Source organism: Epargyreus clarus, unplaced genomic scaffold (assembly GCF_041222505.1).
Source record: "Epargyreus clarus isolate Ecla_fem2 unplaced genomic scaffold, WU_Ecla_fem_2.2 ptg000003l, whole genome shotgun sequence".
Lineage (NCBI taxonomy): Eukaryota > Metazoa > Arthropoda > Insecta > Lepidoptera > Hesperiidae > Epargyreus > Epargyreus clarus.
Window position 1 is genome coordinate 5,163,870 of NW_027332211.1, and position 27,066 is coordinate 5,190,935.

General features: G+C 33.9%; 2 protein-coding genes across 4 annotated transcripts; both read left to right on the plus strand.

Moving 5' to 3' along the window:
- The first annotated feature begins 1,916 nt into the window (after positions 1–1,916).
- LOC140750964 (uncharacterized) lies at positions 1,917–8,132 on the plus strand. 2 transcript variants are annotated; one of them, XM_073084732.1, is made up of 4 exons: positions 1,917–2,152; positions 4,628–4,754; positions 5,397–5,429; positions 7,131–8,132. In XM_073084732.1, the coding sequence occupies exons 1-4, from the start codon at positions 1,960–1,962 to the stop codon at positions 7,141–7,143; spliced, it is 366 nt and encodes a 121-aa protein (XP_072940833.1). In that variant the 5' UTR covers positions 1,917–1,959; the 3' UTR covers positions 7,144–8,132. The 2 variants fall into 2 exon arrangements, with proteins under 2 accessions (XP_072940833.1, XP_072940842.1); XM_073084741.1 differs by having other exon boundaries at positions 4,628–4,745.
- Positions 8,133–20,991: 12,859 nt separating this feature from the next.
- On the plus strand, positions 20,992–26,218 carry LOC140748763 (uncharacterized). 2 transcript variants are annotated; one of them, XM_073081635.1, is made up of 4 exons: positions 20,992–21,116; positions 21,634–21,801; positions 23,769–24,000; positions 26,005–26,218. In XM_073081635.1, exons 2-4 carry the CDS (start codon positions 21,639–21,641, stop codon positions 26,042–26,044), a joined length of 435 nt encoding a protein of 144 aa, XP_072937736.1. In that variant the 5' UTR covers positions 20,992–21,116; positions 21,634–21,638; the 3' UTR covers positions 26,045–26,218. The 2 variants fall into 2 exon arrangements, with proteins under 2 accessions (XP_072937736.1, XP_072937743.1); XM_073081642.1 differs by having other exon boundaries at positions 23,775–24,000.
- The last annotated feature ends 848 nt before the right edge of the window (positions 26,219–27,066 follow it).

Here is a 27,066-nt window from a genome sequence, read left to right on the forward strand (position 1 = left end):
TCAGTATTTATCAGAATAGTGATAAGGTCATCACTGTTTACCCTGACGATGAACCTAATAAAACTGGAGGTTGCTGATGCTTACCGACCTTGTTGAAGTGATACTGGTTTTCCCATCTGTTGTATGTTCATTGATCAATTGACTTTGGGCTGCTTAACAAACACCAGCTGGTCACGAACTCATCTGTTTTATTCTCGTTTTGTGCTCGTTCATTGTCCTAAAATCTAATCACTTTTAATTCAGAACTAATGATTGATAAAATGATCTCGTCCTTTTGCGAAAAGTATCAAAAACTCTTAGCGTAATACTTATATTTCCTGGCCTAAATCATACAATACAACATAAAAATATTACATTATGAAAATGCTTTAATGTCATTTATATACGAATATTAAAATAATATTTTTGTTAAACACATAATGTTGTTTAAAGACACATTTCATTTGAAGTAACGTTAAGTTTTATTGCAGTGCAATTGTCTCAGAACATCTGCGAATTTCACACATCGGCGGGACCGTGTGTGAAAAGCTACAACTATGTAATAAATAAAAACTTTCAGTTATTTATAAACAAGTATTATATGCTATGTTCATATTCTTTGTAACAAGATCGTTAGATAAACATATATATGTATACCTAATGCAATAATTAGGTAACTTATCCGTATCTTGTGTCGATTTTTCTACTTACATATAAAAAAATCTTTAACAGCGGCACAGATTTCAAAGGTATTTCGGCAAAACTTCACAGGGACTACGGAATCTAATTACCCTGTAAGTAGTTGTGCATGTGGACAAATCTGGATGCACGTAGGGTTTGCGGAAGAATCTCGTAATTAACTAATTGAAAAGTTTGTGTACGTTTTGTTAACCAGGTCGTAAGTTTGGTTATTCCGTCCATTGCTCGGGTATTACTTACACTACGCCACACGTACGCACGCAACCCGCTTATAATAGAGTCGTTAAAGAATAGAATCATAAATGACGCCCACATTTATTCCATCTTGCTTTCACTGTATTTTGTGTGGCGAAAAGTTGAGACTTAAAATACAGTAATAAAATTTACTTATACTATTTTCTTAAATACAATTTATAGATTCAGTATAAATATATGTCGCATATATACGACTGCAGAGGGTAATGTTTTTAGAGTGTATGTATTTGTATCCCAAACGGCTTGACAATTTAATGTGTGTTTAAGTCACATCGACTACATTACTTTACCTTTTCTTTAATTGTTTATAATTAGCCGAGTTTTTTGTTTTACTATACTTCAAACAAAACTAATTCTAATCTTTATTGAATCGAATCACACCTGCATTCAGTATTGCTCTCACGTGCAGCTTGGCGTTGCGCCAGAGTACTGCAATCTGCGCCCTAGTACTTAGTTTTTCAACTTTATGTTACTTGAACACTTGTTTTCAAGTATTTAAATAACACTGCAGTGTTTGTTTATACGGGTAGTAATTGTAATGGGTTACCAGTTCTTTACATTACGCTTTTATTCGGGTAAACGTTGTGCCAATTTTTTAAATGGTGTTCTATTTACTTTTGCAGTAGATATTAAAAGTTTTACTGTAGGTCAAAATAAACAGGATTTCGTATAAAGAAATTTTGCATGCATTGAATTAAAACATTTCTTGCATCTATTGGCGGTTTGATGATACAAATGATGGAGTGGTCAATACAATTTAGGTACATTTAAGTACATGAAAGTCAAACGTTTATAATTCAAACACTTATAAAAATCGGTTTTTTATTTGTTATTTTCGGTTTATGTTTTCTGTTATGTTTTATTTTTGTACTTATTTGTTACTATTTTTTGTTATTTTTTTCTTAATTAGTAAACCTAACGATTCAACAAATCGGCTTATTGCCAATTTACCGGCAGCCTCATTTTGCGCCTTTTTGAAGCCTCATATCAAATCGAAGTTTATTACTTTTTCCAGAAAAAAACACCATGCAGTCCGCTACAATCATCGTCCTGCTTTGCCTCATCGCGGCAGTAGTGGCCAGTGTTCACGAGCAGTCTCCTGCTCAAGATGCCCTCCGCTTCCCTGAAGACTCCGTATACCAGTACGACAGCCCCGCGCACGAGAGGAGCCCGAGGACGAAGAGAGGATTGCTGTTGCTGAAGAAGAAGTTACTGCTCGGTAAAGTTGTTACCAGTCTCTTTGGGTTTAGTCTTGGTCATGAGATAGCATGAAGGTGATTTTCCACAAGAAATGTATGAGGTAGACAAGGTGTCGATGTCGAAGCTCAGCTACGAAACTACTTGAGTGTACCAAAGCTAAAAGCTTAATTTTCATAAGTATAAGCTAATCTGGGTAATGAAAATCATGTAATCCTATTGGTTTCACACACATCATAGCTTTTTTACACATGTCTGGTAGAAAAACACCCTAAAATTATGCTATGTAGAGAGTGATGGTTTCAGCTTTCCACTTTAGAGATCAGGTGTTCGAATACTAGGCATTGCTTTATAGAATTACCATGAAATATAATTTGCTTTGATAGTGTAGGGTCCTTTATTTTTGGGAGATTTCCATAAGGCATATCGAGGGCCACTGGTGAACTATGACCTAAGTCTCTTATTCGAAGAGAAGACCTATGTGGATTGGCTACGGCCGGCGATGGGAAACGTGGGAGTAGCAGCGGGCAATAACTAGTCTATGAATACAAGGTCTAGTTTTCCGAAATGTTACGTGCTATATAAGGGGATTTTAACATACCACCAAGGTAAATCTGAGCGAAATTCTCGTAAATCGATCCAATCACTTACATAATCGGGTCATTGCCACCATCACACTGGTTTGTGGTTTTAGTGAAATTGTTTGCATATTAATTTTGTCGTTAAACAATATTTTGGTTATGTTACGATAGATGCTGAGTCAATGCAGACCACCTGTACCCTTACCAGGAGTTTTTACGTTTCGACAAATATGACTGTTTTGGTATTTGGTATTTGTCGAAACGTAAAAATTCCTGGTAAGGGTACTGATGTTAATTTGTCATTACGAAGTCGACAGTAAATGCGTACTCCTGAGGTTTTAAATAAAAATCAATTTTCATGAAAAAGTCAATTTTCATACTTTATATTAAATCTGAACACAGCAGCGCTACACTGCTATGCTGAGGTTGAAAAGCCTAGACGAATAGACTGGTATTCTAGATTTCTGACACCTTATATTCCTGTCTGTTAAATCTACCGGAACAGTTAACTCTACAACTTTTAAATTTATTGTAGAAACTATTTAAAATAATGACGTCCTAAACAAAATTTTAGAAAATTCTGGAAGATGGAGGTTATATGGAATTAAATTTCGAGTAAGTACGCTTTCTTCCCGTAACGGATTCTAGTCAGGCGATGCTGTTGAGAACGTGTTTACAATTCCTGTATTTCTTCTTATGAACAAAGTTCTAACATCTGTGCACTAACAGATGTTATAAGTTTGTTAGTAGAATCTAGAACTGTTTTTTTCATTTTTCAAAAACCATTTATATTTTAAAGGAAGTATTAAATGATCTATAATGTTTGATAATGCTAAGTACCTACCTATATTGCAAAGATAGATTTACGTGGATGCTCCTTAATTTATACTAACAAGGTTTTCAACTTAGAAATTATTACAATCAATCGCATAGCATTGCGTACCAAGAACATTATTATTGCCATAATCTCCTTATGACCCTCTCCTTGGGTCAAAGTACTTTATTTTCAGTCACGGCGATACCATTCAAAGCATTTTGAATCTTCATTTTGTTTTCATAAAGATCAGTTACGCGCATTCGTGCTATAGGTAATCAATTAGTGAGGTTATTGAATCGTAATTGTTATAATAGACACGTTTTTAGCATCCACTAATGATGAGATTTTACAATTCGATTATTACGTAGCTTGAATGATAAAGATTTCGCGTTCGTTATTATAATTTCAGATTTATTTGAATTCAATATCTACATTAAGGTGACTGAATAATTAGGTATTTTGGCAATTGTTAATTTTGATGTGGCTATAAATATAAAGTTACTGATACTTAGAAGCAGTGATAGCCTAGTGGTTAAGAAACTCGGCCTCTTGATCGAGGGGTATTATGTGCGTATAAGAAATGAATTATCACTTGCTAAAACGGTGAAGGAAAATATCGTGAGGAAACCTGCATATCTGAGAGATTTATAAAAAAAATCTCAAACCTATGTGAAGTCTACCAATACACACTTGGCCAGCGCGGTGGACTATGGCCTTATCCTTCTCAGTCTGAGAGGAGGCCCGTGCCCAGAAGTGGAACAATAATGGGTTGATGATGATGATACTTTGGTCGATTTCCCTGTCACGCGTGTCCGTCCGCACATGTCCGCACGTATGTGACATGCATCCTATTGTATCATACGCACGCGCACACGGGGCGCGAAGGGCTTGTAATTGCCAGGGTCTGGAAGATAAGCGCAACATGTGCTTGCAGACGTTAACATATATGATAGGAGAAATAGCCCAATGTAGGTAATTGTACTTTCAGTGTATACTGCTTTGACGGCCAAAGTTTATCGTTTATTTATAAGACATAATAAACTAAGTTTAATATTACGCATCGGGTGATACTTATGTTAATTGTTGTATTGATTCGCAGGAGCCCTTGGCTTGAAGGCAGCGAAAATCGGTGCCGTGGGAGCAGGCGTAGCGGGAGCTATCGCGCTCAAAAAACAGTCAGTACCGTCAAAAAAAGTCCGCCATGAAATCTCTTACGGGTACAGCCGGTAATTTGTACTAACCAATCGCTATTAAAATTCTTCCCCCTCAGATAAAGGAAAATGTTTATGAATATAAAGTGTTGCCTCAATTTACATCTAATGTTACTTGAAAGTTTGGAAACAACTTTGTAAGGGAGAAAATATCTTTATAGCATTCTTAATTTCTCATCAAAGAGATCTGTGTTCAGAAATATGATGTGAGGATATTATGATAACGATAAATTTATTGTCAAAAAAGTTTAATAGAACACATGTTTTTATCAAATTCATTTAAATACATAAAAATGATTATAATATTAATTAATTTAAAATATGGTTATATTATTTTATTATCTTTTTTATATTACTTTAATTACTATAATGTTTTTGTCGTATTTATTATAAATCTTGACAATAAACTGTTAATAAATGATATAAATAGATATGAAACATTTTCCTTTATTTGTTGCTTGTTTCCAAATTTGATCAACATTTGTGCTAAACAAAATTCCAAATTCATTTGCCGTATCTGTTTCATAATATTTAACAACCTATATTTAACCAAATAATTGATGTCCAGTATTTGGCTACACTGGAATTATGTGTATTTTATTATGTATGTATTTGTATTAACTTGCTTTTAATCATTTGGGATTATCCGGATTTCAGCCATGCTCCGTCATGGAACGTAGAAGTACACAGGTGAGTTAATGACACAATGAATAACATAATAATGAAAATTATTTGCTGGTAATTTTAAAATACATTAACGATATCTCTTTGCGAGCTTTGTTTTTGTTAAGCCCAAACTAATAAGTGACTAGAATAAAATGACATGAAAAATCCAAATTAACTGAGTTAAGTTTTGATTTAATACCTACCTAATTTTACTGAAGTCTTTTGAAGTAATTTTTAACGGCAAATGATTTTCATTCGAATATGGCATCATTTAACATTTTTTCTCTAACTATCATTCGGAGATATTTTATAATATTTATGTTCATAAGCAACTTTGTTGTTGTAAATTAACTTTTGAAACAGCTTCAAAAGGTCAATAACATTTTAAACATGACCGGAGTCCCCACCTTTAATTTACGACACGGCTCAAATCGTTTGTTATTTTGCAAGAAAACTTTGCTATCTTTGTTGAAATTGTTAACTTGATTAATTTAACGTTTTTTATCTTAATTATCTTATTACTTTTGCGTGTTATTTGGGGCACTTTTCCTGTCGTGCGTGTTTTCGCCTACACGCGTGTCTTATTATGGATTGGCGTGGACTTGTATTATATCGTTTTATACGCATACTCACAAGGGACGCAAAATAATTGTAGTGAGTTAAAATATGTGAGCGCGTGCGACGCGCGTACGGGCGTTAACACGCGTGACAGGAAAAGCGTCTTAGATCGTAGAAAAGCATTTTACTCGACATGTCAAACTTCTTTTGTTTCGATTATTATTAATTATTTAGTAACACACATAACACATTGTTATACAAAATCAAATTTATTATTCGACCTAAAGTCTACAATGTTACATGAGACACCGAAAAAACAAAATTTCACTACGAGCGTTAAAAATCAATATCATATTTAATTAGTTATAATCACGTGTTAAGTACTTGACATGTTTCTTAACTGTACCAGTCAGTCAAGATCGTAAATATGTGAGTAAGTAAGTAAACAATATTTGCTAATTTTGCGTCACGAAGCAAGATGAGCATTAACATGTTGAGCAAGAAACCAGTTCTGTTCATTGACTTCCTTTACGTAATATGCAAATCTTGTGATATATTATATGAATAAATGAAATATCCAGCTTAAGTTTTTGGTAAAAACCCATTTTATGGTTTCAAAGGAATGCGGATTCCCATGTTTATAGATGATTAAAGTCTGGTCAATATGCAATGGTATCACTTTTCTTAATCGGTTTATTATGTGTGTTCGCAAAGTTGTGCGAAATATTATTATATTAACTTGGACAAAGTGGGTGGCTATGACTTTATTAGTGTTCCGTACGCAAAGGGTAAAAACGTGACCCTATTACTTAATCCTCTGTGGCCCGTCTGTCAGAGAACTCTATCTATTGTACCAAATACGCAGACACTAAAATTTATAGCGCGTGTGTTAATATGTTTATGTGTTTTTTGATCTATTGAATCGTAGGTAATAGGTAACTTAAAATTTTCATAATCCATATACTTCCATAGCTGTTATAAAGAAGTACTAAAACTAAACACAGTGTTAAATATTTCATGTTAGTACGGAACCCTCCGTATGCGAGTTCGTCTCGCACTAGGTCATTTTTATTTTTGCCTTCTATGAGATCAACCTTGTCTAGATCCGACGATGAAAGATATAAGACCATGTTTTTATCATACTTATGCATTATTTTTGTTTTTCAGCTTTTCTGGTTAAAGCAGTTTCCAGCGGTTTGGTCGTGAAGTATATTAAGAGTTAAGGATGGTGGTATTAAATCGGGTATAATTTTTAGGTGAAGATATTCGAGGCTATATGTATATGTTTTGTTAAAGACATTAAATCATCTGTAAATATTATAGTCCTGTAATAAAGATAGAAACTCTGCCATAGGTTTCATATACCGTAGGAGGTTAAATAACAGTCGTAGGTATTACTTACTTTTCTATAGAAAATATAATTAAAAACAGTAAAAGGAATCTTTCTTAGTATTTTGGTGTTACAATAGTCGGTAAACGATAGTAACAAATGGTAAAGAGCCATCAAGGGGCTTGTTGATTGATTATCAGCCTAACTTTAGTAAAAGACGATTCAATCAAAGAGGTTCAGAGTCAAAGAAGTTCAGTCCAAATATACTAGTCACATTTTATACACATTCATAGATTTTTTAAAGGATCTCCAAAATTATAAATCGTTAAGTAAGCACGATGTTGTTTATATTTTTATATAGTAGACATACATTTATTTCCGATCGGATCACACCGATTTTGCATCGATAAGTATGAAGATACCCTTAGTGATTATACTCTGACTTAAATAGACACCCATTATAAATATATATTCACTTATCGTGCAATCATGCGTAATCAGTGCCAATGTGGTAAATTGTATAAACGTGTTAATTGATGTTAGAACTAAATAAGATAATCTTTTTATCGTAAACCTACTAACAAAACATGAATATTACATGAGTTTTTTCTTCAAAGAAATGAAGGTAGAGTTTTTATCTTTTGACACTAAAGTTGTACAGTTTTAATGTTTTATAGCCATCTGTGTAGAGCTGCCATAACGCATAGGTCAGTTGCACTGCAAGATTGTTAAGTTTAGTTCGTTGTGTTCTCGTTTGTTATAATATTTATAACAAATTGCGTTCCAGTATGCTAGAGATTAGTGTTAGTACTTTTTATAAATAAACAATCTGACTGTAATCTATGTGTATTATTTTAGTTTAAGTTCATATTAAGAATTTATACTAACATTTCCCTTTATTTAATAGTACCTATTCTATAGGAGTACTTTGATAGATAATGTACTATTTCAATTTTTATTGTGATTTTTACAATACAATTGATTACATCTTTAGTGATAAATATTAAGGGCGAGTAAATTATAAAATCTCTAAATAACTGTACTATGAGTTTTAGATCAGAAATTATTTATAGAAAGACTCATTGCGTAATGAGACACGTTTCAACGACACAACACCTCTAACGAATATAATTCTACAAAAGTTATTAACAAGTAGCTTCGTAGACTGAATATTTCAGTTTTGAATTACTCGTATTTCGTTATTAGGAACAGTTTGGACAACTTTTTTATTCGCATATTATTAAAGTAGAACCTAAACATACCTATCTCATATCATTTAATTTACGTTGAACCTAATGTTATATAATCCTATATTTTTTTTTTATAATATAAGAGTAGCAGACGAGCATGCAGTCCACCTGATGGTAAGTGGCTACTGCCGCCCATGGACATCTGTAATCAAAACCCCAGATAGGATTAGATATTCCTACCTGAAGTCGGCCACAGATGCGCCGCTACCCCTGAGGACTAAGCTGGAACGCCTCGGAAAAGTCTGTCTCCCTTACCACACCCTTCAAACCGGAACACAGCAGCGCCTAATACTGCTGTTATTAGGTAGAAATAGGTGTGGCGGTGGTGCCGCCGGAATCGAACCACAAAGGGTTCTACCACCTTCATGAAGAACAATAATCAGAACGTATAACCTTCATTGCATATTACTTATTTAAGGAATAGTATTTTAAAATAGTAATTTAGAATCAGTTTTATTCACTATGTCAACTTTATTGCGGACACGAGGCTTTTTAAAATTGCTACCAGTGAAACCAGATCTGATGGTCCTATAATGATGTCAGCCTGGAAATTTCTGTTTAGCTAAGTACCATTTTATTTTTATGGTATTATGTATCTAAATATAGAAACACAATTAACATAATTGTGTTGAATATAAAATAAATTAATATTAAAATCGTTGAAAAACAAGCTTTTAGCAATGTTATTTTAGTTTTACGTATTGATCTCAGAAAACACTTTCATTTGATAGATAAATCCTGGAGGTGCATGCAAAATACGAGTGTTGGTCCACCATGTTGGGACCTCTGTCCCGTCGTCAATATTTTTAGAATAACGTCAGTAAAATAATCATATGTTGTCATCGAAACTTAGAATATTCCTTTATGCTATTTTAAACTCTATTGATTATTGAAAATTCAGTTCCAACAAATTTGACCTAAATATATAAATACATAATATCGACATTGCAATTTTTAATAAGAACTTGTTTTCTTCGCTGTAAAGAAGACTCCTTACCAATAAATATGTATATTAATTAGACAAATAATGAAACTCGAAACAACGATCCGGACAAAACTATTTTTTTAGGGACTTGAATGTCTGGATGAAAAACTGGATTGGAATATCGATAGCTCCGTCACGTCACCCACAGAAGTAGTACTTGTTCTAGTCACTTAATATAAAAACCTGATTACTATTTATATAGAATTCAAAAACACAGTAAAAAGTATTCTAAAATCCACCTCTAAAGTTAAAATAAGAGATTTAAAGATATTTGGCGATAAATGTCTAATTAATCGGATCCTACACGGATAAAGACATAAACATAAGTTAGTGTGAATATATTATAGTGGTTTAACAAATGGTTGGGTGCGGAGAGCGTTCGATGAGGTCATTGCTTAGGGGCTGACCATGGGGTTAGGTTCTATTGACCCCGGGTGGCCATCTGTCTCATGCAGGCTGCGGAGTAGATCTGTGAATCTGAACTGGGGGCAAAGGGTAGTGGCGAACCGAACTTGTAATTTATCGACTGCTATTAAGAGCAGGCTGCTACTAATTAACTAACTTCGATACCCGTTATGGACAAATTGTATTTCATTATCTATGTAATAGCTTTTATGTTGTAAACAGAAAGACACGTTTAAATTAACATAATTATTATAAAAACAAAACCCGACTGCTTAACATAGCTTAATACAGACTTTGTGTCTTCCACAATTTAGACGAAAGCAACTACACCTCGAATGTTAAAGTGTATCTAGGCATTTGGGCTGTTGGGTGCGTCAATACGTTGTGGACGAATTGTATTTCATTGTATGTTTAATAGCTTTTATATTTTATGCAGAAAAACATATTTAAATTAACATAATTATTATGAAAAACAGAATCAGATTGCTTACGAATATAGCCTTTGTCACTTCTACAATAAAGACAAATTTAACGGTAGTTGAAAATAAGACTTGATATAAACAGTTAAATTTAACACTTGAAATTAACAGTTAAGATCTGTTAGGTTTTAATTGTAGGCTATATTAAAAAAAGACATACATACATAGTTACTACGCTGTCAGGTATTTACATAAATGTCAGTGTTCTAATTAATTTTAGGATACTTAACTGATTAACTGTTACAATCTACGTATCATTAGTTTGATTCTTTAGATCAATCTTCTAACTTGCGCCTAATGATTTAAGTCCAACCTTCGTGTAAGCATATTTTTTAATTTAAAATTAATAGATTTTAGGACACAAGAAAAGACGCTATTATGTTTTTTCATTCATTCAATTATTGCTATAACTTAGTATATAAGAATAAAATGATATTTTTATTAGTATATATTTTTATATATTTTAGCTTAATTAATAATTATTTTAATGTTTTATTTGTACATATATTGTAAGTAATTGTCTATGTTGTCTATTACACAAAGTTTAAACATAAATAAGAATAAAATGTAAGTTTACCTTAATATAATACCTACAGGAATCTAGTTGCGCGACATCAACTGATACACAACACCTTGACAGGTAGTAATTTGGTGAAATTTATATGTTAACAGATACCGTACCTATATGGAAAAATCCGGCTGGATGAGTTCCGTGTATTTATACCTATAATGTATTAATATTTGTTCTCTCATTTATACACTTCGTTGATTTAATGAACTACCGAAATGGCCTTTAAATTTTTTCACATACCTCCATTATTGGATGTAAATACTGTGGCTAAATATGTTGTATTCGAAGACGAGGTTCAGAGGACAACTTTATTCAGCTTCTACAAACTATGCTTTCGTTAAGTTCCGAGCTGCGAGTTTACGACTGAGACGCAACTGCACTGCGAGCATAATCATTGAACGACTAATTATGAACGAAGTTTAATCTAACAACTACTTAGTATAGTTTCTTTTAAACTATAAAATACAACGTTTTGCTTACTTTATAGCTTTATAGTATTCTATTAGTTTTATGTTTACTTTATAGTCTATATGGCTGTTGGTGTGCTTATATCTTAAAAATTTCGGAGCACTCTGACAAATTATAATATTTTTTAAGTATGAAGATACGCTACCCGGTCAGGATTTTGTATACATTTGGCTGTGATGGGTAGAGAGAGGAAGAAAACTCTTAGTGAGTCAGTTTTACACTCTAGGAGTCACTTTTAAATTTTGCAAAGTCAACACTTATTGTCATCATCTTTACATTCGTCACACACACACTAGTCTCACAGAAAAAAACACATGCACACACAAATTGACACACCACATAGACTCAAAGCAAGTATTATCATTCACCATCGTCATGATTTCCGCTTCATTGGGAAAAAAGAATTAGTTATACATATACGGTTATTATTTACAAAGTAATAAAATTAATATAAAAATACTTAGTATTTAAACAAAAATACTTCTTTCTTATTAATTGTAATTTTTTATAGGATACAATAATCGCTTATTACCTAAAATTAGATCCAATTTGAACAATTATTTTCCGTAGAATAAACGCAAAAAACTTATTTAATAGTGCCAGTAGATGAAAGCTATAAAACGTTCTATTTTCATTAAGTACTATTATTCCATTACCTTTTCATTTAACACAAAAGTGTTACAAATCTGTAGCTTCGGCACTTCATTAATCTAGTGCACATAGGTCTATTTAAGTCGTCTCATTTGAACCTGGAACTTCACCGCAACATAATAAGCAATGTGACAACCACAACTTAAAATAATAAAATAATTAAACTTCAAATTACCCGTCATGTTGGTGGTGACAGGTAACAAGCAAAGCTTATTCACAAGCAAATTGCAAGGAAGAAAGTTAATAAAGACTACTACACTTAAGCTTTAATTAAGAACGTATCAGCATAATTGTCAGGCACTTCAACTAATTGATATGGATACGTCTGACGTGCGAAAAAATGTAGGATTTGCGCGTGATGGCAGTAATTCATTATGATTTTATGATTATACAAGGTTGTCTTGTTGGAAAGAACTCGGAAGTTGGCCGTGTATGGAGAAATGGCCCAAGAGCAAGCAGGCCGTGGAGAACGTGTCATGGGCCGTTGCTGTGACAGGACATTCACCTTTTATGACGCTGGTGCGAATTGGACGTCGAATGAATGATCGCTTCGTATTATACTGTTTGTAAAGGTTTCCGAAATATTTATACCTACGATTAGCTTAACGTTAAAATTGTACGTATAGATAAATATACAAGCATTTTGGAAGCTCAATCGATAATACAATAAACTTTCATAATCTGAATAAAAATATATATTTCATTGAAATTTACAATAAGATGATTTATAATATATATTTCTTCATTTAAAATATTTAAAACTAAAAATAGTTAATTAAATTTTGTTTATGTTTTAGCTATGTGTTACATTTGGGTCACATTTCGTATCATGTGTATTATTTAGTTAAGTTTAAATAAAAACAAGAAATACAGCTTGTAATGACTTATTACATAACTACTTAATATTTTGTAACAGAATAAGTACATTTAAGACAAACTTCATCACGATAGTTGTAAAAAAGAATTGTAAATATTTCAATGTTTTAAACCAAAGCTATATCGTTTAATAGCAAATACTAAAATGCTTAACTTTTATAAAAGCTAAACTAAACCGGATAAATAATTGGCACAGGACACGTTATCGTTCAATTGGATACGATCAAATGTTGCACGAGATTTTCCGAAATTCACATGACAAATTTATATTGCACCTTTATAAATAAACTGTACCATACTCGTATTTCACTCCGACGGGTTCCGATAAGCGGTCAGTTGTGTGTTTAACGTAACTTTGTTGTCCATCCAATCCTTGTTTTTGTATGAAATATCTATTCTGTTACACATCTCCTCTATTTTTCGACTATTTACGATATTTTAATAAACTAGGCTCTGTTGGCGATCTCTTGAAAAAATCTGTTAACTTTTTACGAGTATCAATAGGAGCTTGCATTTTAATACAAGTAATAAGAAAGAAAAAAGAAAAATAATGTACTCATTCGGTAAAAAATCGGACACTACTTGTCGAATATTTTTGAATTATTTTGAAATATTTTTCGCAGATTTATATCATACAAATGCTATCAAAATGATTTATATGTGAGTTATAAAAATGGATTTAGCAGCTTTAGGTAACTTTAAGGTAGCTTTTTTATAGATGAGGCGTAAATATACACAAGCTCTCCGTCGGCCATTTTCACCGCTACGTAGAGGAGACTTCGGGATGTACACTGGCACGCGACCGGATGGCCCTGTTGAATTAAGTCCTGGTGAGCATTTACGCTCACCACTCCTTCAGATGTTTACGACGTTATGCGACCAACCTGCAGTTTCGGAAACCCCTTTTAGTCGCCTCTTACAATAGGCAGAAGATACCGTAGCTCTATTCCGGTCCCGAGATTACACGGTCATGATTTTGGTACATACTGTTTAAGTATTTTTTTGTTTTTTCTCCTGTATTTCCATAAAAATACATACGCTTCATATGCATCTTACGATCAATGACAAGCTTGTGAATATTTTTGACACACGACCTTAACACCTTTTTTTAAAATTGAAAAACGGTTTGTTTTTGTCCCAGTTGATACGTACAATGCATTTTGATATTTTTGGTTTGCTTAATCAGGTTTTCTGTAATTATTTACAGATTGGGTCAATGTCTCATTAATTTAAGAAGTAGTTTAAGCAGTTTTAACTTTAAAAAAATGAAATAAAAATAATAGTTTTTTTTATACAGGAACATTTCCTTAATATTATTATTTTGAGTCTCCTGATCACTTCACCTGATAAGGGTAGAATTCGTGAAGTTCGACCGAGGAGGCGCTACCGCCTACTTCTAGCGTGAAGTACTCGTAGTTCTGAGTTGCGGTAGAATGGTGCGAAATGTGTATGTCGGCTGGCTTACATTCTCAGGAGTGATAACACATCTATGATCAACTTTAAGTAGAACTCCAGTTTTGTAAGGAGTTAGTTACATTATTTCTATGAAGGCAGTGTATATCTTATATATAAAGTTCTCGTGTCAAAATGTTAGTTACCGTACTCCTCCAAAACGGCTTTACCGATTTTTACCAAATTTTATATGCATATTTAGTAGGTCTGAGAATCGGCTACTATCTATTTTTCATACCCCTAAGTGATAAGCGTTGATCACCCTTAACATTTTTTTATTTGTATGGCAGCACAACGTTTGCCGGGTCAGCTAGTTTACTATAAGATGGGCAAAGCTGTGACAAAAGACTGTAGTACATTTAAAGTTATAAGGACTTTTATATAATTTTGGCTATAAATGTGGATAGGATGTCTTGAGGCCTAAAATTTGAATTAAATGTATAACTCATTTTACATACAGTCATTAAAATAAGCTTATTTACTTACATTCTATTAAATAAACACGTTTATAAATATTCGTTCTGGAATCAAATATTCCAAAACAAATGTTTGTAAATACAAAAATTCGTAACACAAACAAGATCTGGTTTAATCCATATTCAATAACAGCATTACAAATTCTATTACTTTTATGTTTACTTTATAGTTTCATTACTTGAATACACAATCAATAAACCGTGGAATGAACAAAATTCTATGTAAAGTTCGCTGAATGTACATAAAACATGTAATTACAAGCTTTTCTTTAACTTGCCTTGTTAGTTCGTATGTATGTGAGGGTCAAATCTTGCTACTGACTGAAGTCCAAAATACAACCGATTAAGCTTAAAGTTTGCATTGCGTTCGGTTTGGATGGCAACGCACGATAAACTTGTGACAAGTAACAATACAAATGCCCCAAAATAGCAGACAAGTCACTTTATGTATCTCTATGATATGGATATGAAATTAAAGGGTTTTCTGTCAGGAACACTAAAAACAATATGACCGTGAAATTGTCATACCAAGAACCTTAGAAGCGAAAAAAATCAAACTCTATGGACGTTACTAAAAAATTTATTAAATACGTTTTGATAAGTATTGTTTTGGGTTACAAACAGGAAATACACGATTTTTCTATTTTCGGATATTTTAAATTTACTTATTTATTTATTTATTATTTATTTAGTATTAGTATAAAATAGGAGTGACGGTGGTAGCTTCGCAGACTGTTTAGTTAGTTTTCAAAATAATAAACACAGCCAATAAAATGTATTAGAACTATATCAAGATGAAGGAATAGTTTAAGTGTGAAATAACGTGCACTTTGCTTTTCAACGACTGACATTTATTTACGAATCAACAACGTTTATACTATGTACACAACAGATGTCGTTAGTAGTATTTAAATTAAATAATATTAGTAATAATTTGTTACTACATTATAACACCCCTACTTAACGAAATATTACAATAAACTTAAAAACATAAATTCTTTAACTAAATAAAACAAAATCTCACTGAGGAACAAGACCTATCATTTCCAAGAATTTATGATGTTTATTTGAAAATAAGCCTTTGGTCAACAAATCTGCAGGCATATCTTGAGTCGATACATACTTAACTTTAACTAAATTATTTTTTATAGCTTCTTTGACATAATGATAACGTACATCAATATGTTTTGTTCTATTGGGTGATTGTGAACTAGTTGCCAATTTCAATGCACTTTGGTTATCACAATGTAATGTTATAGTACATAGTTTACCTGTAATCTCGTAAAACAAATTTCTTAAATATATGGCTTCTCTAGTTGCCTCTGATAATGCTACATATTCAGCTTCTGTGCTAGATAACGAAACCGTCTACTGTTTTCTACTCTGCCATGATATCACAGACCCACACATGGTAAAGCAGAAGCCAGTATAAGACTTCCTGTCTAACATGTCACCAGCCCAATCAGCATCAACAAAGCCTTTTAAATTTAAATTATCTCTACTGTATTTTAAACAATAATGTTTAGTTTTCTGTAAATATCTTAATATTCTCTTTGCATGATTGTAATGAGTTTCATTGTAACTATTATTGAATTGACTTAAGTAGCTAATGGAATATGAAATATCAGGTCGAGACATGACAGCTAAATACATTAAACTTCCTATAAGTCTTTGATAAGGTACATTTGTTATACAATTTTCTGCTTTTTCAAGATTTAGCTTGCATTCTATAGGAGTATCTATTGATCTACAGTTAGACATATCAAATCTTAATAACAATTGTTCTATATACTGCTGTTGATCAATTGTTATAGTATTAGACTTCTTGTTTACATTAATCCTCATACCCAAATAGTTTTTTACACAACCTAGATCTTTTATCTTAAATTCTGCATGTAGTGAATTTATCAATTTTTCTGTCTCATTTTTACATGTAGAGAAAATCAAAAAATCATCAACATATACTGCTACAATTAATTTAACATTATTACTTAATTTTGTAAATAAACATTGTTCATAAGAACTTGTTTTAAAACCTAGTCTATCTAAACAATCTTTCACCCTTTCAAACCACATTAAAGATGATTGTTTAAGCCCATATATAGCTTTCTTAAGTTTTAAAACTTTACCTTTATCTTTACATTCATATCCTTCAGGAATAGCCATACAAATGTTTTCTTTTAAGTATCCATTTAAAAACGCCGTAGTCACATCAAGATGTGTTATGTCCATACCCCATTGTACACATAGAGCAAATAGCATTCTAAGGGTAGAATGTTTTACAACAGGGGAGAAGGTGTCCTCATAGTCAATACCTCTTCGTTGTGAAAACCCTTTTGCCACCAATCTAGCACGATATCTTACTTTATTGTTAACATCAAACTTCTTTTTAAAAACCCACTTGCTCTGCACTATTGAACTATCGCTTGGTACATCTATGAGATCCCATGCCTCATTGTACTCAAATGCCTGTAGCTCCTCACGCATGGCCAGCTTCCATTGCTCTGCTTCAGGCCCACGCAGCGCTTCAGAGAAGTCAATATCCTCAGCATCTGGCAAGTCGTTTGAAGTACACATGTTTGTATATCCATAGCGATTTGGTGGACGTCTCACTCTCTTATTCTCAACTACTTCAACGTCTTCTAGAGCTTGTAACTCACCTGTTGAAATATCTGTTGGTATAACTGAGTCTGTTGAAGTATTCTCTGTAGTCTCATATGGATCCACATAAGCCGATGAGTCAGAACTTGTACTGGCCAGAGATTCATTCATCAAGGTATTGTCCCCCACTGAATCTCTGCTCTCTTCACCTGATTCCTGTGAATCATGAGTTGTATCCGTTCCTTGAATCAAGTTCTTTTCTTCATTCTGAATCCATATAGCCTTCTCTTCCACTTTTTCACTATCCTCTTTTCCCTCCATGACTATTATATCTCTCTTTATGATGATTTCATTTTTATTTGGTACATAAACACGATATCCTTTTACATTGTCTGCATAGCCAACAAGAATGTATTGCTCGGCCTTTTTATCCCACTTTAATCTTCTCTCTTTGGGTATGTGGGCCATCACTGGGCTTCCAAACAGACGAACATGACTTAAATCTGGTTTCTTTTTGTACCACGCTTCATATGGTGTCATATTTTCAAGGCTTGAAGTTGGAGAGCGATTTTTAAGATATACAGCAGTGTTTGTTGCTTCAGCCCAAAACTGTTTACCGAGCTTTGCGTCAAACAACATGCATCTTGCCTTCTCAACAATTGTTCGATTAGCCCTTTCACAGACACCATTTTGTTCCGGCGTATAAGCAACAGTTCTCTGATGAATAATACCATTTGTTATCAAGTAATTCTTCATTTCTTTACTACAAAATTCACCATCATTGTCCGTGCGTAGAATCTTTATTTTCTTATTCTGTTGATTTTCAATCATCATTCTAAATTCTTTGAATTTAGTAAATACTTCATCTTTATTCTTCAAGAAGTATATGAAAGTCATACGACTATAATCATCTATAAACAATAGAAAATACCGGGCTCCTCCGATGGATTTTATTTCCATTGCACCGCAAACATCTGCATGTATGACCTGTAATGTCTCAGTACTCCTTTCTGTGACACGTGAAAATGGTAGTCTTGACTGTTTACCTTCGCAACAAATTACACATTTATCCTTCGTCATGTCACTAGTACCATCAAATGTCAATCCATTCACAGTTCCATTTTTCATCTTATTCAAATCGCCGCTGTTAATATGTGCTAGCCTCCTGTGCCACATCTTCGCAGATACTGACGTCTGTGCCACTAAACAACAATCTGCCTCTTTAGTTTGAAGCTTGTAAACACCATTAGTAGACACTGCAGTTGCTACCAACACATTATTCTTATTACGTATGTAACAGTGACTTTGCTCAAAAACTACACTGTTTCCGTTTTTGATCAATTCGCTCACTGACAATAAATTTGTTGTTAGACTCGGCACACATAGCACATCTTTAACTGTGATTTCGTAGTTATAATCCGTCGTTATCTGTACGTTTCCAGAACACAAAACTGGCACAACTGTATTGTTCGCAACAGTAATACTTGATAAACTCGGCGAATAATTTGCATTGTTTATCCAATCTTTTACCGCCGTCATATGTGCACTTGCGCCGGAATCAACGTACCATTCATGTCTGCTATATTTTCCATTCAAAAATACCACGCTAAATGCATTGCTTTGCTTATTTTTCTGCATTAATGGACAATTATTTCTAAAATGACCAATTTGTTTACATTTGTAACATGTAATTGTCTTCTTTTCATCTGTCACTTTATTTGACGTCGTGCCATATTTATTAGGATTTATTGTGTTCTTTCGATTGCAGTACGGTTTTTTCGCAGCGAATGCAGCGCCACTGGTATCTGTCTCGATAACATTTGAAACCTCCATATCAATTAGCTTTGACTTTATTGTATCTGTGGTAATTTGAATACCCGAGTGTTCAATCGCCATTATCATGGGACTATATTTTTCTGGCAAACCTGCGAGCAATAATGACCCTATCCATTCATCTGTAATTGCAAAACCCGTGCCTTTTAATCTCTGCGCTGTCTCAATTACTTGCGTTACATACGAAGTCATTGTATCACAATTTTCTTGTCGAATTGATATTAGATGTCGCAATAGGGTTATCTTTCGTGAAAAACCCGAATCATCAAACATATTCTTGAGCTTTTTCCATAACTCTTCCGAACTTGATGTTTCTTTAATATGCACGTACAATCCAGTATCAATAGTTAAAACCAATTTTGCCCTTGTTTTAGCATCTTCTTCTGGCTTTCTTTCGACCGCCGCCATTGGTTTGATGTAATGTAACATTCCTTCAAGTATCAATAGGTTTTCGGCCGCAAAACTCCACTCGTCATAATTTTGCCGTCCTTTTAATTTGGGAACACTTTGGATATAGCTCATAGACATTTTTTTACAAAGTTCAGCACTTTTCTTAAACTGTAAACTATTTTACTAAGAAAAATAGGACGATTGCCCATAACCTGTGAAATAACGTGCACTTTGCTTTTCAACGACTGACATTTATTTACGAATCAACAACGTTTATACTATGTACACAACAGATGTCGTTAGTAGTATTTAAATTAAATAATATTAGTAATAATTTGTTACTACATTATAACATTAAGTAGGTAATTTGCAAGTTTTGCGGAGATGCTGAGTGAGTTATTTCCAAGTACCGATTCCCTCCGACTTCCACCTAGAATCCCGTATGAGCTCCAAACTTGTGAGGTTAGTTCCCTAACTCCAGCTCCAACTATTTTATGTTTGTAATAACGCCTAATGAATATTGAACACCTGAAAGTACACGGGTATGTTTACGTATTGCTATTGTGAGCTAAGGATGTCCCCGGGGTAATCGATACCATAATGGTTAGCAAGTATCGAAACAGTTTTGAATATAACTACATATACTCTACTGTTTGGTTGCGTTGTTAAATTATTTGATTCGGCTATTAGTGTTCTGATGTACGAGTATGCAAGTATACAATAGATATATGTGTAATAGAGACACAGAGATAGGTAAGTTAATATCTCGACTAAGTACTCACCTAATTAGCTTTTATCTCAGGAGCAAATTATAATTTTAAAGGATTTTACATTTCAGAAATAATGTAGCGTATATCATAAAAGTGTTTATGAGAGTGTAAGAAAAAAACAAGTAAGTTAAAAGATAGAGACTAGATTAAAAAAAAGTGACACTTTAAGAATATGATACATTTACGAGTATAAATAAGCCTGGAATATCAAAAAGGTTGCATAATATTTAAATTTCAAATAGGATACACAGATGTATGAAATATGTTTTGTGAGGATGACTAAACATATTTTTTCTAACATTAGAAATAATACTTCTATACTCATTTACTCAGGTATATAAATTGTACTTTGTGAGGATGACTGTACATATTTTTTCTTACATTCGTAACGTCACTTAATAGGGCTTTGTGTGATCTTTCGATCTTGATACTTGTATCAGTAGGCTTGCTATTTTGGAAACATTGAAATTCGAATTCGGCACATCCTTGCGCTACAAGTTGAGGTCGTGTCACCAGTAGGCAGTTGGTTGATGTAGTCGACCTATAAAAGTGGCGGGCAGGATCTCAATCGACAGTAGAGCGTTGGTTTGTGACTGTGCCATACTTAATTAAACAGGTACGTCGACAAAATTATTAATTGATTTAAAAATTTAAAAAATATTTTTTGATTTTTTTTCTTTAACATTTCACACTTTCTGAGGAATATATATCCTTCGAAAGCAAATATTAAACTAAAATTAAATATTTTAAAATAAAATAGGTTGTCTAAGAAAGTGGCAATGTTCAAGCAAGTATTTTATTTTGAATCCTAATAATTATTTTTTCCGCAACCGTAAATTCTGTTTGTTAATAATGATGTTATTATACTCTATTATTTTGAAATTGTTTGACTGTGTTATTATATGGTAACTAGTACGTGTATGACCGCTTTGGAGCTTTGCTCAGTATTTTTTTATACCGACGTTTTCTAAAAATCAAACCTAGTTACATTGATATATCGTCCCCGAAACCTGCATGCCAAAATTTTGTGAAAATCGTTGAAACCGTTTCCGAGAGTCACATTATACTTGTATATATATTGCTCGTTCAAAAGTAAAACATTTAAAGAACTATTTGCCATAAACTCTTTCCAGAAAAAATGAAACTGTACGTCGTAGTCCTTGGAGCGTTGGTAGCGTGCGCGCTGTCCTTCCCCCTGAATGAAGAACCTCTGCACTTAGACGAAAATGGCATTTATTCTCCGGACGAAATGGGGTATAGGGAAGAGGAGCCTCTGCGACCAAAGAGGAGCCTTCTTCTAGGTAAGTTTTGGAAATTGTAAGAGAAATGACTACGGCTTCATTGTATAATTTAACCATAAGCAGTCAAGTAGTTTACGTAATTTTATTCATTACCTTAAGCGTATAGGCCATATATCTTATTCTTAAGTAACGTCGACGCCTTCGGAAGTAAGTTGAGTGACCGTTACTGTTCAAATCTCATGTAACCTTAGGTGACTAGGAAGGGACGGAAAGCGGGCGATCCCTAGGATAATTCATTGGTTGGCCGTTTTTAAACTTCGTTGAAGCCGATATAGGTAAGATTACAGACCTGATTTATGTATGCCCTGGAGGAGTTGAAGCCCTTCCCCAGATATCGCACATGATCATCCATGTACAGATATTTTTGTATATGGATATAGTTGCCAGACAAGTAAAAACAGACAGATTAAGTTCATTGACCGTGTAAACATATTTGCTAAACACATATTGCACAATGGGTTTAGAGCGCGAGATGTAAGGAATCTTTCTAAACTGTTAAGCACACATTGACGATGTAGTTAAAATATAAATCAAACAAACCACGGACTTCGTAACAAGTGACAGGACAATATACCTTTTAAAATAAGAGTCAATATTTTGAGAGAGTATTTATTGATACGATTTTATTTAACTTGCTTTGTTAATTCGGAATAATCTGGAGGCACGGCAGTGCCTCCGCCAAGTCGTTGAATTTTAAGGAAGTTAAGCCCAACCGCTTAAGCTGAAATATTGCATACGCGTTCGTATTAGATGACAAAGACAATGCTTAACGTGTTATTTTGAATTCAATGTGGCGGACGCCCCAATTTGGTGGATTAATTATTTTTTATGCACCCATGATACAGGTATTTTATTTTAATTTTTATGATATGTGTATCAAATAAAAGGGGTTTCTGAGAAGAAAAATCGAAATGACGTTACTAAAATGTTGTTTTTAAAAATGATTTTAAATATTTTATTTAATAAGCGATTTTTATCGCTTTTTTGAAATACATACTTTACAGAAGATTTGCGTAGGTATTCCTTATGTAACATAGATGAGTATATAGAAATGATTTATGAAAGTTCATTCTTTGAAGAAGCGGTCAGTCTGTGGCCGATCTTAGGTAGGACTCTAATCTTATATGAGGTTGATTATGGATGTTCAGGGGGTTAGTTATAAGATGAACTGCATATGCTTCTTCTGTACAGGGTGAATTTTTCAAATAGGCCGTCAGGACTAAATCTGAAGCTATAAGTATTAGCGAAAAATGAAAAATTTTGGATGGATGATTTGAAAAATTAGGCCGTAAAAATTTGTTGATACGCGAAATGTATAAATTAATGAATGGCGAGAACTTAACTACCAAATTAATATGGAAAAATATGTATATTATGTATGTTCTTGAAATTGCGGCTTAGTTTGTCATTATCATTACTTCCCAGAATTTGATCCTTATAAGCAACACTATGAGACTAGGGAAAAAGTTATTTTAAAAAAGTAAACATGCAGATTTAGTTTTGATCAAAATCGCCTCGTAACTCTTTTCAGCATTTTTTGCTAATCCTTATAGTTTCAGATTTGGGCCTGAATCCCCGTTTGAAAAATTCACCCTGTATATCAACATGCAATAGTAATATTAGTATGCGGTAGGATACGCGCCGATAATTGACACGATGTTATAAATACGCGAGCGAAGACCTACTAACTTTCTACCCGCAGGGACTCGTGACGGATTGTGTATAATCTCTATTGGATAACTTATTACTCCACTCGAGGGATATATTATTAATAACCGCAAGCATAATCCATACATTATGCAGTTAAAATGTAGGTCAGTAGACAAGTTCATAACATACTGATTCTAACACATGAAGTGTCGTTGGATTCGCCTAAATTGTGGGTGTGTTTATTTTTCAGCGTTCGTTTTTTTTGGTTTTATAATAATTCTGTAGTTATTAAGTATTTATTTAATTAACTTGTTAAGGCGCAGGTGCTGGTCTCCTCGGCGCTGCAGCGTTGGGTGCTGGCGCAGTCGGTTTGGGCGGCGCTGTGCTCGGCGCGAAGGCTGGTTTCATCGGCGGAGCTCTCGCGGGCGGCGCGTTCAGACCCAGGAGCTACGGCGGCTACGGCTACGGCGGATACGGCGGATACGGCGGTTACGGCGGCTACTACGGCGGCTACGGCAACGGCTACTACGGCTACGGTCATGGATACAGGTACTCCTAAACTTTCAAGTCTTGCTAGGGATAAACGTAGAAGATACGGTACTGCTAGTTGCTATACCTGTTGTTTCAGATATAGACATGTATGTACAGTTATACATTTGACAAGACAAGTAAGAAATTTTGAAAGGATAATTGCAATTATATAAATAATGTAATTAACATCAAGTGGATACATGTTCAATTTGTGATTGCAATAAAACTCTTCCGCCGTCCCTTAATGAAATTACAATTACCTGAAGTGATAGAATAGTCTAAAATATTCTAAGTTGTTCTTAGTAAATCTATAAAAATAATGAAAAAAGTTAAACTTCGTGTGCAGTGTGTCTATGAATGAAAACCTGAAATCTATCTATTCAAAGTTTGTAACTTCCGTGCACCTATAAAGAAATACTTAAATTGTGATACTTCGATCATAAATAATTACGACGTCAAAATAGTGCCGTCTAAAATAATAAATTAATTAAATATTTATATAAATATTTAATATTAATTAAATAAATTAAATATTTATCAAGTACAAATAATACCAAATAAATTATTTAATACACGATCTACTATATAAAATTTCAATAAACCGCAAATTACATATGATGCGTCGACTACCAAGTGGTTAAAAGTATTTAGTTATAATGAAGCAGTTTCAAATGCTACATGTTTTTGATTTTTGAAGTCATTATTTCAACCATATCCGATTACCAATTACCTGTTGGTGTAATTTGGATAAATGTATCTTACATGCATGTATCGACATTTCGATTGGAATAATTTTCAACAAGCGTGGTTTTCAATTTCGATAAGTGACGTAGTATCATCATCATCATCAACCCATTGCTTCCCCACTGCTGGGCACGGGTCTCCTCTCGGAATGAATATGATTATGCTATAGTCCATCGCCCTGGCCAAGTGCGTATTGGTAGCGTACTCTTAAATAGTTTTTTTTTCATTTCTCAGGTATACATGTGACCTTGCGATGTTTTCGCACATAAATTTGAAAAATAAGAGGAGCATACCTCAGATTTCATTCTTGGACCCATCGAACGAGTTTCTTAACCAATAACCTATCACTGCTTCTACTGCTGTTGCAGTATCATACCATCTTAGTGTAACCTGTACTTATTGCAATATTGAAGTAGAAGACGAACATGCAGCTGAACTGATGTTAAGTGCTTACTGCCGCCCATAACCTCCCACTGACATCTATTATCAACCCCAGGTGAAATTATGAGTGTTTCTTTCCTGAGATTGACTAGATGCGTTGCTACCCCTGACGACTAAGTTGGAACACCACGGGTAAATAAGTCTTCCTCAACTCACCCTTCAAACCATAACACAGCAGCACTTAATACGGCTGTTATTAGGCAGATAGGGCAGTTAGGGCAGAAAGGGTCCTACCACCTTCTACATTTATAGTTCTATTTATAGTTTCGACTAAGATTTTGACTAAATTTGGGTAGGTAATTATTTTTGTTCATTTTTCGTTCACGTCCTTGTGAATGATGTTCAATGTGCTTTGTTTTGAGTCCCGAGCGCTTTGACTTCTCTAAGCGCTCTGATGCTCTTCAAAAAAGGTAGAGAAATAACGAATCTTTCAGAGATGTGGTTCATTAGTTAGCCGTGTCCCGTAAGCCGTTACCCGTTACCCGTTTGTCATGGCAAATGTCCATAGTCAATGATTGTAACGTTATATTGTATAATAGGTATACATTTTACAATTCATAAGCTGAATATACAAGGTAGGGTTTATTTTGTACTGCTAATAAACTCCGCAATTTTATTATTTAACATTAAAATACCTCATGTGATCCACAAAAAAGTATGTCTTCCTTACCGCACCCTTCAACCAGAACACAGCAGCGTTTAACATTTCTGTTCTGAGGCAGAAGTAGGTGTCGCGGTGGTGCCGCCGAAGTCGAACCACAAAGGGTTCCACCTTCAAAAACCCTTATTTTAGTTACGTTGACATTAATTACTCATATGAACTTTCGTTTGTTTCAGGTCATACCCCACCTATGTAGTGTCGGACCCATGGTGCTAAACAAACTATCAAGCTTTACTGTGCAATTATTGTTGTAATATATAAGTGTTATAAGTGTAGGAGAATGTGGGTTCGACCTGAGTTGGACTCGCGACTGATGTTCACACGTAAAGTGTGTTATGTATGTACATGTATATGTGACTAATAAAAAATGAATAACTAAATTAAAATTAAGTGAAGATTTGTTTGTTTTACCATTATTTTAATTATGAAGGATTCGTTATCTGCAGGCATAATCTTAAATATAAAATTCTCGTGTCACAATGTTATTTACCGTACTTCTCCGAAACGGCGAATTTTAGCGATGTTATTAATCCACTATGGTCGCTAATGTGGTAATATACAGCGAAGCGTGGTGAGTACGATAAAAGTTTCTTCAAGGAGAGACATAATATGTCATGCCGTAGACTACAGATCCGTATTTGTTGTAGACTTTCGAGTATAAGACCCATTGAATGGACAAATGATTGAACCGCGACCAGAAATATCATGATTCTTCTGATAGGTCCCCACAATGTTCACATAGGTAATGTTCATATTGTTCCTGTAGATCCGGGACTAGAATAGGGCTACGGTATCCCCTTCCTGTAGTAAGAGGCGACTAAAATGGGGCTTCCGGGGTTGCCGGTGGCAAGAGTGGGAGCTCGAAAAGTCCGGAGAGCAACGGCGGCATGTGTGATCGCATGCCGTCGTAAACACCAGGGGTGTGGGAGAAGCTTGCACTTTACGCTTCCTCCCAGGGCAGAGCCCTACCGGGGCGATAAAAGTTTCATGGCAATGTTTGTATCTTACGTTGTTTAGTCGGGATTCAGGCACTGCATAATGTAGATAAAATATATATTGAGGTACTGAATGGACAAATTTCCAAATGAAATACTCTCATACTCGTATTTAATGCTATGTTACAAAATAAAAACTACTACAACGTAAGCGACATATCTATAGATAGATGTCATCGTGTACCTTCTAATAATTTTGCACAATTACATTTTTAGATTAATATATTTCGATATATTCTAAAA

What these genes read in the sequence shown, in the direction of transcription:
- LOC140750964 (XM_073084732.1), top strand. Translation starts at nt 1,960, where the DNA reads ATGCAGTCCGCTACAATCATCGTCCTGCTTTGCCTCATCGCGGCAGTA. An exon ending in GAAGAAGAAGTTACTGCTCG is followed by an intron (nt 2,153 to 4,627) that starts GTAAAGTTGTTA and finishes ATTGATTCGCAG; the next exon opens with GAGCCCTTGGCTTGAAGGCA. An exon ending in ATCTCTTACGGGTACAGCCG is followed by an intron (nt 4,755 to 5,396) that starts GTAATTTGTACT and finishes TCCGGATTTCAG; the next exon opens with CCATGCTCCGTCATGGAACG.
- LOC140748763 (XM_073081635.1), top strand. Translation starts at nt 21,639, where the DNA reads ATGAAACTGTACGTCGTAGTCCTTGGAGCGTTGGTAGCGTGCGCGCTG. An exon ending in AAAGAGGAGCCTTCTTCTAG is followed by an intron (nt 21,802 to 23,768) that starts GTAAGTTTTGGA and finishes TAACTTGTTAAG; the next exon opens with GCGCAGGTGCTGGTCTCCTC. An exon ending in GGCTACGGTCATGGATACAG is followed by an intron (nt 24,001 to 26,004) that starts GTACTCCTAAAC and finishes CGTTTGTTTCAG; the next exon opens with GTCATACCCCACCTATGTAG.